The sequence below is a fragment of the Panthera onca genome, chromosome B2 (assembly GCF_046562875.1).
Source record: "Panthera onca isolate mPanOnc1 chromosome B2, mPanOnc1 haplotype 2, whole genome shotgun sequence".
In the NCBI taxonomy this organism is placed as follows: Eukaryota; Metazoa; Chordata; class Mammalia; order Carnivora; family Felidae; genus Panthera; species Panthera onca.
In genome coordinates, this window is record NC_138343.1 from 96,805,807 (window position 1) to 96,822,368 (window position 16,562).

Sequence of the window (16,562 nt, forward strand, 5' to 3'; positions counted from 1 at the left end):
GTTTTGACTTTAAGAATACATGACTTAAAATGAGAAAATAAATAAAAGAACTTTAACATATAACTCTCTCCCCCTTTTTTCACTGCAGTATAGTTGATACACAATGTTACATTAGTTTCAGGCATACTACATAGTGATTCAACAACTCTATGCATTATGCTATGTCACCACATAAGACCATTAACAATGCCTTTAACTATATTCCCTATGCTGTACCTTGAATCCCATGATTTATTCCATAACTGGGGAAGCCTATACCTCCTATTCCCCTTCACTACTTAACACATAACTCTTTTTTTAACATGTAATTCTTAAAGAATAAAAGTAAGAAATTACTTACTGCCATTGTTTGCCTTGTCAATTTAACCAACACTGTAACTAGGGATCCTACTGTGATGTTGTTGCTATCTTCATCATCCAATACTAGAAGATGAAAGTAAAAAAATAAAATTCAATTTGGTACTTCAGTATTTCATATACACATTTTAAACTTACTCAATAAAAAATAATTTGTCTATTCTGTATAAAATGCTCCACTAGATGCTTTCAACAATGTACTTATTTAATCTTTAAAATGGCCCTATGAAGGGGCAGCTGCATGGGTCAATCAGATGAGCGTCTGACTCTTGATTTCAGCTCAGGTCATGATCCCGGGGTTGTGGGATCAAGCCCCATGTCAGGCTTGACTGTGGAGCCTGCTTTAAGACTGACTGTTTCTCTCCCTCTCTCTCTCTCTCTCTCCTCTCCTCTCCTCTCCCTCTGCCTCTCCCCGCCCCCACGCTCGCTTTCTCTAAAATAAAATAAAATAAAATAAAATAAAATAAAAGTTAAAATTTAAAAAATAAAATAGCCCTATGAAGCATTACTATTATTTCCATTTTAAAGAAGAAACTGAGGGGGCGCCTGGGTGGCTCAGTCAACTGAGTATCCCACTCTTGATTTCGGCTCAGGTCATGATCCCAGGGTCATGGGATTGAGCCCTGCGATGGGCTCTGTGCTGGAGCGTGGACCCTGCCTCTCTCTCTCTCTCTCTGCCCTCGCCCCAACTCACACTCACTCTAAAATAAAAAAAGATAATTAAAAAAAAAAAATAAAGAAAAAACTGACGTTCAAAACTAACGTAAAATTAAATGCCTGAGGTCACATAATGGCTATATTTGCACTGCCAAGTTTCAAACCCAGGTGTTTTAAAACAAAGTATAATGTGAGGACTGCTATACCACACCTTTCTTTCATACCGATATGAAAAAGGGTTCTGTTACTCTCTTAAACTATGCAAACCTCGTATTCACAAGACTTTAACTATATCATCAATGCCAGCCTGCAGGTCAGAAATAAGGTAATTAGGACTAGTATTCCAAGTCACATTAAATTTATTTTTTTAAGGCAAAAACTTTCAAGATTTGTTTATATTAAAAAACACCTTTCAAAGTTTTCACAATGTTTTTGCAATTGTTTAATTTTTTAAAACCACATTTGCCAAAAAAAAAAACTCTACACTTGCCACACATATTGCCAAAAGCTAGTAAGATAAGCTTAACATTAAAATTAGTAACATTAAAATAAATGTTAAAATAAATTACTACAACATCAAACAGATCTTATTCAAATATGTAAATAATTCATTTCACCTACAAGTTTTATCTGTAAGAGTTTTCTTCACTATGTATTTCTGCCTATAGATTTTTCTGAGCTTGTTATGTTTATTCTACATAGATGTAGATTAGCATACTCTGTTGTGGCCTACATTAACACACTACCAGTTGGAAAAGAATGGCCTCTAACAAACTATCACTATCTCTCTTCAATTACTGGCTGTGAGGTGCAACAGCTAGGCATCAAGAAGGATACAATATCCTTTCTTCAATCTGGAAGTCTCCATTATCTTTCCATTATCAAATCTGGGCTACACATTCATCAACACGGCACAGTTGTATGTGCATGAGCACTGCACACGAGTTAATAGCTATAACTGTATCTACCGGCCATTTGATGCTTTACGGTGAAGAAAAAGCCTACAGGTGATTCTATACAGCCTCTAGGCAATGTGGGAGAGAGATCCACCATCTCCAGCACTAGATAATGCAGATGCCCCTTTCCTGCTTCTAAACTGCTTCTCCTCTCCCTCCATTAACTATATTTCTCATATTACACATTGGGATAGCACTGTGAAAATACAGTAAATTGTCTATACAAGAGGCTATGGAATGAAATACATCATGAAGTTTCCCAATGAGGTTGAATATTCTTACTTCTAACGAGAAAATCTGACATTCATTTTTCTAAGCAGCATGTACTTTTTATAGCTCTTGATTATTATCAGAGTTATCTCCTAAGTCCCAAATTGGATTTTACTTGAATAGTTTCTATTTTCTTTTTTTACCTGCATAGTTTCTGACTTAAATTGGTCCTAAATGAAACTTTTACTGTTTTTAAGTGTTTGAAGACTCACAAACCCATAAGGAAATCCGAACTCTTCACCAAAGCACTCCCTACATGTATCCTACACTCCAGCCGATTTGAAACCAGACTGCAGTTTTACCTTACTTTCTCAAACACCCCAATCTTTGAGAGTCATTTATCTCTTTTCAATTCCATTAGAATGCAAACTTAGGAAGGTAGAGGCTTTGTCTAACTCACCACTGCTTCCCCAACACCCAGATAAATGAGTGGCACTCAATAGTTGCTGAATGCATGAATGACACAACGTCCGTGTCATTCATTTCACACTTGCTTTATGATTCCTTGGTTTTAATCCTATGTTTATATCCTCTTTCCTCAACTAGACTATAAACCCCTTACAGACAGAAACCACCCCTAACACATCCTTGTATTTTTGGTCCCACAAAAATGTTCTCACAACAGTAACTTAGTAAATGTCAAAACTCAGAATAATGTTACAATGAAGGAATGGAGCAGATAATCTCTTAATTCTGTCACCATTGTAAAATATTATTATTCAACTATTATAATGGACACTCACTGGCCAACTGTGTAGGTAGAAAAATAATCTCTATATTTTCATCCCAACAGACATAAACATAGAGACAGGATGAGAAAAACACATGAAATGTGGCACAGAACACGGTAATTTCCAAGGTTTATTTAACATAAGTAAATTGGGCTTAAAATGAATTTTAGAACTAAGCAGCTATTTCTTTCATACTAACAATATATGTATTTCAAAGATCTTTCACTGCATCTGAAAATCCTTCATTCTTTAAAAAGGTAAGATATTCCTAAAACTTGAACCACAGAACAGAGAGTCCTCAAGCTTAATCCCATTCTGAGGATCATAAAAGTAAGATTCTAGAGGATTATATCAGTGTTCTCAAAACTATTAAGCATACATCATATTCTATCACAGCAAATGTGACATGTAAACCACAGTTCTGGAAAGTCTAGTTACACATTATGCTATCAAATGTTTTGAGAACCTTAAACCAAATAAACAGGAGCCAGTCTATCAAAAGGGAAACAATGTTCAACACGGAAACCTCCCACTTACCCTGTGATTTTATGTCCATAGTCACATATGGGAAACTCCCAAGGACAGCCATAACCTCCTCATATTTTTCATCTTCAAGGAAGTGCAGTAGATTGTGACGATCTGATTCTTTTAAACTCACCAAATCTTGGATAGTCTTAATTTTGTACTGAATTTTAAAAGAGAGAAGAAGAAAGAAAATAAATCCTAAAGTCATAGAATTTTTCACAAAAGGAAAATTAGCATGTTTACTAAAACAAAATCCAACAACTTTTAAAAAAATGTTAAGATTACACAGGGTCCCCAATTACAATGGTTCTACTTAAAGCTTTTAAACTTTACAATGCTGCCAAAGCAATATGCATTCAGTAGAAACCATACTCTTGAGTTTTGATCTTGTCTAGGACTAGTGATATTTAATACAATATCATCATGATGCTGGGCAGCAGCAGTGAGCAGTAGCTCCCAGTCAGCACGTGCTCACAAGAGTAAACAATCCATACACTTAGAACCACTCTGTTTTTCACGTTCAGTATTCAATAAATTGTATGAGACAGATATTCAACACTTTACTATAAAACAGGCTTTGTGTTAGATGATTTTGCCCAAGCGTAGGTTAATGTAAGTGTTCTGAGCACATTTAAGGTAGGCTAGGCTAAGCTATTGTATTTGGTAGGTTAGATGTATTCAATGCATTTTTGACTTAGGATATTTTCAACTTACAATCGATAGCTTTATGAGGATGTAACCCCACTATAAGCTGAGGAAGATCTACATACACATTTCAAAGCAAACAATACAACTTTATAGCATTTCATGGCCTTTTATCCAAGGAAATTCAAATTAAGAATTTTTCTATTACAAAGTTAAAACAGAGTAATTTTTTAATTTTAGAAAAAATAAAGTTAGGAGGAAAAGACAGTAACATTCATAGACTCTTGACCCAAGCAAGAATGATTGTCATCTTCTATGCTCAGTTTGCTGACCCATATTTTCAATTTTAATGATAAAAACCTTTAAGAGTATGAATTTATCTCCAAGTGCAGCTGCATCCTTATGGTTTTACTATGCAATTTTCTCATTTTTGTTGTTCTCTAAATATAGCTGTTACTGCACTAATATCCATCTGGGCTAAAGGGATACTTAGGAGAGTGTTAATTTCCAGCCATTTGGTGCTAGTTAATTTTTACTTTCGCAGACAGGGATTAGATCGTGAGGTGTGTGGAATGTCCACTTTTCTATTACAAAGTTTTCGATTAGAAACATGAACAAATCAGGGCACCTGCATGGCTCAGTCGGTTAAGTGTCCGACTTCGGCTCAGGTCATGATCTTGTGGTCCGTGAGCTCGAGCCCCTTGTCGGGCTCTGTGTTGACAGCTCAGAGCCTGAAGCCTGCTTCAGATTCTGTGTCTCCCTCACTCTCTGTCCCTCCCCTGCTCATGCTCTGTCTCTCTCTCAAAAATAAAGATTAAAAAAAAATTTTTGTTTTAAGTGAACAAATTTATAATTGCAATACAATTACCTGAAAGGACAGAAAACTCAAATGCAAATTTCTAATATACATTAGTTCTACCTTAATATATTATCAAATCCAGGGGCACCTAGGTGGCTCAGTCGGTTGGGCGGCCGACTACAGCTCAGGTCATGATCTCACGGTCTGTGAGTTCGAGCCCCGCATCGGGCTCTGCCTGCTTCCAATTCTGTGCCTTCCTCTCTCTCTGCCCCTTTCTTGCTTGGTCTCTGTCTTTCTCTCTCTCAAAACTAATAAACATTAAAAAAAATACCATCAAATCCAATGTCTGTCTTCTGCCCATTTTGTCTAGTGTATACAAACCGATATTTAAAATCTCCTATCAGAATTATAATTTTAGTTTTTTTCTTGTATTTCCAAGTTTTTTCATTTATACATATTTTTGCTATATCTTAAGATTCATTGTTGGATCTTTACTACAGACTGCATTTTCTAAATAAGAAGCATCTTTATTTGATCTACTTATTTTTTGAAAACTTAATTTTTTTGTTTCTATTCAACCGATAAACCATTGCCCAACCTTTAAGCCAGGTATTAATGACTGGAAAGCATACACTGCACTTCTACTTTGTATATTTATTTCTGGTAACATAATATAAGGAATAAAGTGCTAATTGCTAAAATGTATTGGACCCCAAAGTAGTAAAATAACTTACAGTAGGTAAAAGATTATACAACACCTACCTAATCAAGAAATTGTTAACAGAACCACTTGAGGGATAGTTTTGGAGTGTTTAAGATATTCTAAATCTAAGAAATTCGTAATAAAAACTTTTAGAACACTTTTCTCGTTATTTAAGTAACATAACAAACTGCGTAAAACAGATTTTAAAGTGGCAAAGAATTACCTTTTTATGATTAGAAACCCTTCTAAGATTGTCCTCTTCAATGTGAGGCAGCTGCAGAAGGGGAGACTTAAACTGCTGAAGGCCTTGCACAGCCATCTGGGAAAGCTTCATGCAGTTTTCTAGGGATGCCAAAGTTGGAGCACGAAACTCCCTTTCTTAGAAAGAACAGGAGGAAAAGAAAAAACAAGGCTGGACTTTTTATACGTTCAGGAGTATACAATTCATCACAATAACATGATACATGAGACTATCCTTAACACCTCATATCTTAAGATCACAGTGCTGACTTTCCTTTAAAAGTTATAAGATACCAAAAATACACAAACTTGTTCAAATGCAATAATCATTATCCAGCAAGAAGCACTGATTTAACAGAAAAATTCTTTGCATCACTTCCACAAATAGCAAATTATCAGTATCAAATACTGACACCATGCCAAGAACTGACATCCGCCATAACAACAAACCACAACCATTATCTCCTTTCCTAAGAGTCTCCCTTTCCATTACTGACCACAAACTCCCTCATTCTTTTTCTTCCCCCTCACTTTTTTTCCCTTCATGTGAAAAACACTACATATCAGATAAATCATCGTTACGTCACTTAAAGAATTATTTCAAACTCACTGTTAAAATACAGAATAACCTAACTCTAAAAGTATTCAAAGGAGAGAAGAGGCATATTAAATATTTGCAAACAATACGTGACAACAAACAATAAAACAATAAATAAATTCAAAAACATGAGTTGTGATAAAGACTTTACATAATGGAAAATATAGGAAAGAAGTAAGAAAAACCATGAACAAAAGTGGGAAAGCTGACTCAACCTACGGGCAGAATTACTGTAGGTACTCATAAATCTTAGAACTATGAAGTGTAATCTGCATATGCTTGCAAGAAAAAGTACAACATAATTAATTACATTTCCACCTCACCTTCACGGCTTCGGGCCATTATTATTAGTTGGCAGATTACATTAACCATTTCTTGAAGTAGGGCAGGGCATTTTTTCAACATAAACTGCTGATCTGCAAAACAAGACAAAACCTGAAACGAATCATTCTACTTTTACAATTATAACATCTTTATCATCTACAGTCCAAGACTAACACTAAATTTAAGTTGTCCCACAAATATTTCACACACGACCTAATAAGAATTTTGCAGGCTGAAGTTTCTCCTAAGCAGCACTGTCAAAAATCAGTCAGAAAATTCTAGCTCAGATATGATGTTTCAAATTTTTAATATTACAAGTGTTGTGCTTTGTAAGTTAACTCCCTTGTTTGGAGGGAATAGTCTTAAACTTAATTCTAATCTTACTATATTTAAGAACCTTAAAAATTTTCTTCTTGTATACCTAAGTTTCTGTAACTATGAATAAGTCCAAAGACTAAGATTGATAGTGAATGTCAGTTCCATGCAGAAAGAGGAGAGGGGATGATAAAGAGGGGAAGGAAAAGGAACGAGACAGAGTCATTTTTACTGCACCTAATAGTTAACTGTTAAGATCATCCATGGGGTTGGGACTCAACCTAAAAAAATATCTGTTCCCTGTTTCTTAGATAACTGGTAAAAAGGGAGATGGTTTTGTATCTGTACAGAACATTAGGAACATTAGAATTACCGGTAAACTTGCAACTCCAATAACAATGCCTAAATAGAGATCCTTCATTCCATCTTAAGTATCCTATTTTATCATCAACCACTGATCATCAATTGGCCTAGTTTTCAAAGGCATTTGATTATATTATTGGCTTAAAAATGGCAGAGGAGGAGCTTCATTCAGAAAGAACACTTATTCCTGAAGGATAATAACTTTCTTTTAAAACTTCAAATGAAATCATGCAAGTAAAAAAAAAAAAAAATGACAAATTCATGGTATTCCTGGAAACACCACTGTCCCAATCCACTACTTTTATTTATTTTTATTTTTTTTTATGTTTATTCACTCCCTGAGAGAGAGAGAGCAAGAGAGAGAGAGAGCAAGAGCGGGGAAGGGTCAGAGAGAGAGGGAGACACAGAATCCAAAGTAGGCTCTAGACTCTGAGCTGTCAGCACAGAGCCTGACACGGGGCTTGAACTCATGAACCACAAGATCATGACCTGAGCCAAAGTTGGATGCATAACCGACTGAGCCACCCAGGTGTCCCACTGCTTCTCTTTTAAATAGACAGGTGGCTGCAAATACTTAGGAAGCTTTAAATAAAGATTAAACACTTTATCAGCAACCACAGCTGGAAGTGGTGGTGGTAGTTGTGGAACTGACTGAGGTACTGATTATGAAATCCATTTTTTCTTCCCCCCAAAAGCTTATAAAATCTTTTTAAAAAGTCACTAGGAATTTTTGTATAATCTGCAACTGACTAAACATTTTTCAGAGTATTCTCTCACCTTGAAATACTAAATTTTAACATTTGCCAAAATATCGGACTTAGACCTTCAAAATATCTGTGAAGTAATTATGTAGCATAAAGATTTCTTTTTAAAAGATCCTTGAGCAATTATTTGATTGAGCAAAAAAGAACAGCAACAAAAACATTGCACCATGAAGTCTAATTAAATCCGTTGCTTTTGTACCATTAAAACCGTGCAGATATTAGAATCACAAATACCTTCTTCAAGGGTCTCAGGAATTTTCATTCTAGCAAGATGAGACAGTAAAAGAACTCTGGCTTTCAGGCTATATGGGCAGGTAAGTGGAGGCTCATTCTTCTTTAAATTAATGCTGCCAATTTCTCTGATTAGCTAGAGTAAATAAAATAATTATTAAAAATATCTATATACTGAAAAGCATTAACTTTAATACCTAAATGCTTATTATATCAAGGAATTTAGGAGACAGGTCTAACCTGAGGTATTAGAATATTATCTGTTGGTCTGCTTGTGGCATCTTTGTTATACTGAGGATCAAATTCAGAGGCTCCAGCCAAAACCATGATAAGACCTAAGAAAACAAAAGAAATATAAAGGTAAACAAATAAACTTGCTCATCTATTAATTTCCTCTCCTAGGATACTTTATTAATGTAGAGTGAGGCAGTTTTCCAATTGCGCAAAAAGCTAAAAATCATCTGAACTCCAATACTAAGTACTCATTTCTCCAACAAAAAAGAAACATTTCACTTTTTTAAAAGTGTACAGTATTACTTATCACAAGTGAATAGAAACATACATTAAGGGCCCCAAAGCAACTGGATGCATTAAAATCACTTCAAATAGCATCCGTTTCTAGATTTAAGCATGTGTTCCACAGAAACTTTCTACAGAGTAATTATTAAGTATCCCATACGATGTTAATAACTATTATGTGAACAAAGGGGGCTCTATGGTTAAACAAGACTGAGAAACAATGAGTTAAAAGAGTTTTAGGTTTCTTCACTTGATGACTTCTCAGAACCTTAAGTAAACTGAAATACTCTATAATTTACAGAAATTTTTATCATGGAACCCTGAAGGGTTTGCGGGACATGTTCTTTGAAATACACATGATTTGCAGCTACATACACTATGAGCATTATTTGTTAGTCTATACAAGCTCCTTATTTTTTTAAATAATTTTTTTAAAATTTACTTATTTTGAGAACAAGCAAGAGAGGAGCAGAGAGAGAGGGAGAGAGAGAGAATCCCAAACAAGCTCCACACTGTCAGCACAGAGCCCAGTGCAGGGCTCGAACTCAGGAACCATGAGATCACGACCTCAGCTGAAATCAAGAGTCAGAGCCTTAACTAACTGTGAATCACCCAGGCGTCCCTATTCAAGCTTTTTAATGACCAGCACTATAGTCACCTATAGTCATCAATCTCACCTTCCAGCAGAAAATACATACAATGTGCTCACTAAAAGCAGGACAATGTAGAGCTTAAGGGCATAGACCCTGGAGTTTTCACTCCCTAACTAAATGATGTAGGACAATATTCTTCACCTTTCTATGGGTCTCAGTTTCTCCCAATGTGCCTGACACACAGTAAGCACAGTAATATGTGTAAGGTACCGCTATCAAATGTTTTCATGAAAACAACTATTCCTGAGACAACTATGTAAACGATACCAACACTAAAGTAACCAAGGATATATAATCAAGCCCACCAGCTAAAAAATGCTTTTCTGATAGTACTGTATAAGGCTAAGTACCACACTCAGGAATAAAACAGAAATCAAGTTCACTGATGCAAAAAACACGTTAAAAGACATTATAAACATGAAACATTTTCATAAGGGGCTAAGTTTCCATATTAATATTTCAATCCAACATAAGGAAGAATGACATGTGTGCATAAGGGAGAGTAACTCACTCATTCCTCAGAAATAAAAGATCTGCTCATTTCTCAGAAATAAAAAATCTGTTCACACAGTCACATGACCCTGAGGAGTCTCTTTCTCATTACCAAAAAAATTAGTTAAACTGGCAAATCCAAAGTACAGACAAGTCCATTTAGGTTTTGGAACAAAAATGTATTCTCCAGTGAGACACAATTTAAAACTTTAAAACGTGTATCATCTCTTTTTTTTTCCCCAAGGAAGAGAAGCAGGGCTTGTCTATGACAGGTCTATGATTTCTGCTGAGCAGAGATTCTGAAAGGCAACAAACACTACATACTCCAAGGATAAAATTTACAGTGTTAGCTTTATGGAATCAAAGAAAGTATCTTAAATGGAACTTTTTTTTTTGCTAAAAAGAAATTCTGAAATAAGACTCTGGGAATGAAATATCCTGACAGTTTTCTTTCAGCACGCCCAAGACCTGACTTATTTTACTGAGATTAATACAGTGTAATGTACCGATTTAAGACTTGGGAACCGGACTGCTTGAGTTGATCCTGACTCTACCACTTAATATTTCCTTAAGCTCAGTTTCCCCATCTATCAAATGTGCTTAAAAACAGTAAAGATTAAATGAGTTAATATCTACATAATCCATAGTAATGCCAGGCATACAACAAATACTCAAGAAATATTAGCTAGTATTATTACAAAGTTAACCCACATGAAGCTTTACCATAAAATTTGTAGGGTAAAAAACATATATAGCTGAGTAAATGGAAATAATAGAAATACATGTGATAAAGGGTACCAGCCACTTTCCTCCAGCTTTAGTTATATGAACTGAGTATAAAACTGTGAAATAAAAGGTTTCCAGTGGAGTATGTATCAACTCCAAATAAATGATTCAGAAAATAATCTACTATCACAGATACTTAAATTTACTCACGTTTCATATCCATATTTCGGGTTTTATAAACAAAGTATGTATAAATCTGTGTTGTGCGTATTAGAATCTGGTCTCCACTATAGCGTATTGAGCGATACCACCAAGAGCCCTAAAACACAAATAAAATTAAACAATAAATAAAGCATCAAAACCACAATAAATATTAAGTCTAATGCAGAATATGTTACGGTCAAATTTCCTAAGCGTTCATAAAACCAATAACAATACCTGAGCTTTAGAACAAATGCCTTTGTTACTTATTTCAAATTATTTAGCAAGTATTTATACTGCCCAACACCTAAACACCAACCCACCTCACTACATATATATGATTAAACCATTTAAGTTTCAGCTAGAAACTGAACACAAAACAGAAACGAAACAACCCATCGCTATAAAAGCAACAAGCTGGTTCCTGACACGCAGTATGGATTCAATAAATATTTGATAAGTGCAGGACAATTTTACAGTTGATATACTACTTTCATTCACATGACTCCATACAGCTGGATCCTCACATAATAAACCTATGAAGAAGGCAAGACAGGTTAATTATTAGTCTCACTATGGGACTCAGGAACTGTAAGATCAGAAAGAAAACCACCAGTCACAAAAGTAACAGTAAAATCATAAACTTTATGGTATTTCCATATTGACATATTATGCAGCTGTTTTTAAAAATGAGGTGTATCTCCAACATAGGAAGCAAAAGAAGTCACAGAATGATAGAAAGACCACATTTTTGTAAAGTGTGTATGTAAACATAATCCATAGAAAAATATCTGAAAGGGAGAACACCAAACTTAGCAGTGATTATCTCTAACAAAGAAATGAAGTTGAGGGAGACGGTAAAGGAAAACATTCCAAACTCTAAATATACCTGTATTATTTCACTTATATGTAACTTTTGTATGGGAGGAGATATACTTTCACATACTTAAATGATATCACCTTTAGAAAACCTTTAAAGTATAGATGAATAGAAGATTCTTAAAATTCAAGGATCGATGGATTATATTCTAATACAAATTATAGGAGGCTCCAAAGCACGCCACCAATTCCCTTTCCAAAAAAAAGTTAATAAAAAGAGCTAGCACTTACCACAACAACTGGAAGGATAACCATGAATGCCAATCCATATACAAGTAAAACCTAGAATTGAAGAGAAAAAAAATTATGGCTTTCACAGGTAAATTATAAAAACATCCATGAACACTTACCTTGAAGCTTGCATGGGGGAGGCACTAACAAAAGCACTCTCCAGGGAGCGGGGTGGCTCAGTCAGTTAAGCATTTGACTCCTGATTTCGGCTGAGGTCATGACTTCAGTTACTGAGTTCGAGCCCCACATCGGGCTCTGTGCTGACAGCATGTAGCCTGTTTGGGATTCTGTCTCCCTCCCTCTCTACCCCTCCCCCATTTGCTAGCTCTTAAAAGAAAAATGAACTCCTAAAAACAAAAAAAAAGCACTCCTCTTATATTATTTCATTTAATTCTTACTTCATTTTCAAATTTTATGAGAAAGCTACTGTTATTATTTTTCTTTTGCAAATAGAAAACCTGCAGCACACATAGGTTACAGGACTTGTCCTACGTCACACAGCTAGTAAGTGGATTGGAATCCAGGCATTTCAATTCTAAAACTTATGCTCTTATCCAATATAACAAGTCACCTTTTAATTTGCTCTGTAAATAATACCAGCAAAACAGCTTTTATAAATTATATTTTCCTTCCAGTCAGATACTTATAGCTCTACACATTAGTAAGTAGTTAGTGCCTTGGAAATAAATAATAGAATCCTGGTTCCTAATCAAGGAGCAACTTCATAATGTTCTATTTACAAGTAATTTCTGTCTATTGGTCTTAGATTTTTCTCCTGCTGCTTGATTCCAAATCTGGTAGCTAACTATCCTCTTCTCCAGTATTCCCACGGTAATCCTAAGCATGATAGACACACACAGAAAGCATATATCCCTAAGATAACAAATGTTTGTCAGCCATAAAATAACATTAAATAGCCATTTTCAAAACAAATTACAGACTATATGAATTTTTTTATTGCTTCAAAGATAGCTCCTAATCATTTTTAAGATATGTGAAATAGGGAAACATCTATTCCTGAACAGTAAGTTAATTCCTGATGTTTCAGAGTTGTAAAATCTATCACCAAATAAAAGTCTGATACCCTACTGCCTCCCTAAGTACCATATGGAATATATATCATTAATTTAACATATATTAACATTAATTTCACCTGGGTAAATGTGAAATGAAGGATAATTTAAATTTTGAGCACTACTTAGGATACATACCATATAAAACCATAGTTCCCCAAACCAAGGAAATGACCAAACCTGAAACTACCTTCAAAAGAAATCACCACAGCTTTAAGGTTTTAAAACAACATTTAGAACACACTGCCCTTCCTCTGAAGAAAAACAAGCAAAAAAAATCCATACCGCCCCAAACAACAACCTAATAATGGGAACCAATTCTTTTCTTTATTATATAAAGTTTTCATAATACACAGTTAAATTAAAGACAGCATAACAGTATTTTGATATAGCTCTCTATAGTACTAAGATATATCTAGCACATTATAATGTGTCCTATTTACATGTACTCACCAAAATTGAGTTTTTCTGGTCAACTATCCAAGCTGGCAGGGCAATTCCAAAGCTTGTGGCTAAAATAGGAAGAGTATTTCTGAAGAATCTGCACTTCCAATTTTATTTATTTATATTTCAAAATTCTGCACCCCAACTCTTCCCCCCACCAAAAAAAAAATCTTTCAGAAAGATTATATTATGTGTGTTCCCATTACAGAAAAGTCGATGGATTTTTCCAGAAGTGGGGGCAGGGGGGACTCGACCAAAGTATATGAATTCCTTCTTAGTAAATCTGAATTTTTTTATATGTCATTATGTAAACACTATGAATATATGATAAAATGTTTAAAGTAATAAAGAAAAACATTGTTTTCATCCAACTTTTATCAACTGCTAATTGGAAATGAATGACAATGATCACTCTTCTCATCAGACCAATCTGAGTTCTATCTTTCAAACTGGCTGCTAGAAAGAAAAATAAAAATTAGCTAAAGGAAACTCAATTTACATATCTATTTAACTCCTTGAGGTTATAATTTTCCTATTCACAAACTAAGAATCAAAATATTCCTTTCAATCTATTAATATTTTCACTTAAATACACAAACACACACACATACACTATACCACTAGTAATTTTTAATTATTATTTACCACACCTTGAGGGCCATCTGGATTTCCAAACTCTTCCCAGTTTTTCCGGGACTCTTCATCAGTTAAACTAGCATTAAGAACAAAATTGCAAAATTAGAAAACCACATCTGCAAAGTACTCACATATACAAACTCTATTAATGAACCAACTCACTTCTTACAGATATTAATTTCAGGAAATCAAGAAAAGCCTCTCTGAAATCAGATAAAAAGAAAGAGAAGAAAGCAAGGAATTCTACATTAAAGAAAATGCTAACTATTGAGACTTTAGAGAAATTCCTGGTTGGCCTGTGGGTTCTGAAGTTTTGCCAGTTCAAGTTGGAAGATAAAACTTTAGAAATTTTCTAAGCAAGCAGGGAGGATTACGGGGACTTTTTTCTTATATCTTTATACATTTTCCAAAATTTCTTCAATGAGCTTTGCTTATACTTTAAGAATATATACCTACTTATAAACCCACTACAAATTAATAATAATAATCCCTCCAAAACTGGTACCACATTCTCAAAAGAAAAAAATGAACACCTGGAAAATTCCAATGCTACAGAAAAGGTCATTTTGCATTGTGCTGAGGTCACAATTTTCTCCTAAAACAAATGCCAGAAGGACTAGGGAAAAACCTGCTGAAACAATGCTTTTCTAATCCAGCAATATAAAAGTGACAGAGTGATTTAAAAAAAAAATTTTTTTAATGTTTATTTACTTTTTGAGAGAGAGAGAGAGAGAGAGAGAGAGAGAGAGAGAGCGAGCGCATAAATTGCGAAGGGGCAAAGAGAGAGGGAGACACAAAATCCAAAGCAGGCTCCAGGCTCTGAGCTGGCGGCACAGAGCCCAACACCAGGCTCAAACTCCCAAACCATGAGATCATGACCTGAGCCAAAGTCAGACATTTAACCAACTGAGTCACCCAGGCACCCCCAGAGTGATTTTTTTAACACCTAAAAAGAAATATAACCTTTGACCTGGGCAGTGGTCCAAGGCACAAAATGAGAGTGGTCTTATTTCAGATCCCAAAATAGATATTAAAAAAAAAACACTGAAAGAAATTTTCAATTCCTTCAAAAACTTTACGTTGTTAAGGAGACAAGGCAGACACACACAAAAATGACCAGTAAGATCGTAAGAAAGGCATTTTTGAAGTCCATGTGGCAAAAGATTATGTTTATGTCCAAATCTAATTTTAACAGTATTTCTATTTCCCAGAACATATGCACATAGGATACAATGTAGTTTTCTATTCAACAAAGCTCCACAGTAAGAGACAGAATGCAGAAGTACCTTTAAAAAAACAGCAACAATTTTCAAAGAGTTCAATTTTTTTTCACCTAAACCATAATTTCTATCTTTTATTATTATTATTATTATTTTTTTAAGGTAAGCTCTACACCCAATGTATGGGCTTGAACCCATAACCCTGAGATCAAGAGTTGTATGTTCTACCAAATGAGCCAGCCAGGTGCCCCCCTATTTTTGTTTTTTTTAATTGAAGTATAGTTGACACACAATGTTACATTAGTTTCAGGTATACAAGATAGTGATCTGACAAGTTTATACATTATGCTATGCTCACCACTAACATAGCTACCATCTGTCACTACACAATGCTATTATAATACCATTGACTATATTCTCTATGTTGTACCTTTTATTCCTTCTATAGACTTCTTCTTAGACTATTATCTATAAACTTATTCTTTCTATAACTGTAAGTCTGTATCTCCCACTCCCCTTCACCCATTTTGCCCATTCTTCCATCCCATTCCCCTCTGGCAACCTGTTTGTTCTCTATATTAATGAGTCTGTTTCTGCCTTTTGGTTATTCCTTTGCTTTGTTTTTTAAGTCCCACATATAAGTGAAATCATATGATACCTGCCTTTCTCTTTAGCATAATACCCTCTAGATCCAGGTCCATCCATGTTGTCACAAATGGCAAGATCACATTCTTTTTTATAGCTGAATAATATTCCATTGTATAAGTGAATACCACATCTTCATCCATTCATCTATCAATGGATACTGAGTTGCTTCTATACCTCGGCTCTTATAAATAATACTGCAATAAACATAGGAGTGCATGTATCTTTCTGAATGAACGTCTTCGCTTTCTATGGGTAAAAACCCAGTAACGGAATTACTGGATCATATGGTATTTCTACTTTTACTTTTTTGAGGATGCTCCATACCAGTTTCTGTAGTGGCTGTACCAATTAACATTCCCACC

The 16,562-nt window shown here is 34.8% G+C and overlaps 1 protein-coding gene across 1 annotated transcript in view; it reads right to left on the bottom strand.

The window, feature by feature from the left end:
• Positions 1-16,562, bottom strand: part of SEC63 (SEC63 protein translocation regulator) — a 76,820-nt gene that overhangs the window by 31,193 nt on the left and 29,065 nt on the right. Inside the window, exons 5-14 of the mRNA XM_078447189.2 lie at positions 14,347-14,408; positions 13,706-13,764; positions 12,180-12,230; positions 11,079-11,187; positions 8,719-8,813; positions 8,482-8,614; positions 6,805-6,897; positions 5,867-6,021; positions 3,509-3,656; positions 341-423 (exon numbers count right to left, since the gene is read on the bottom strand). Of these exons, the coding sequence (XP_078303315.1) occupies positions 341-423; positions 3,509-3,656; positions 5,867-6,021; positions 6,805-6,897; positions 8,482-8,614; positions 8,719-8,813; positions 11,079-11,187; positions 12,180-12,230; positions 13,706-13,764; positions 14,347-14,408 (988 nt within the window). The remainder of the gene's footprint in view (positions 1-340; positions 424-3,508; positions 3,657-5,866; positions 6,022-6,804; positions 6,898-8,481; positions 8,615-8,718; positions 8,814-11,078; positions 11,188-12,179; positions 12,231-13,705; positions 13,765-14,346; positions 14,409-16,562) is intronic.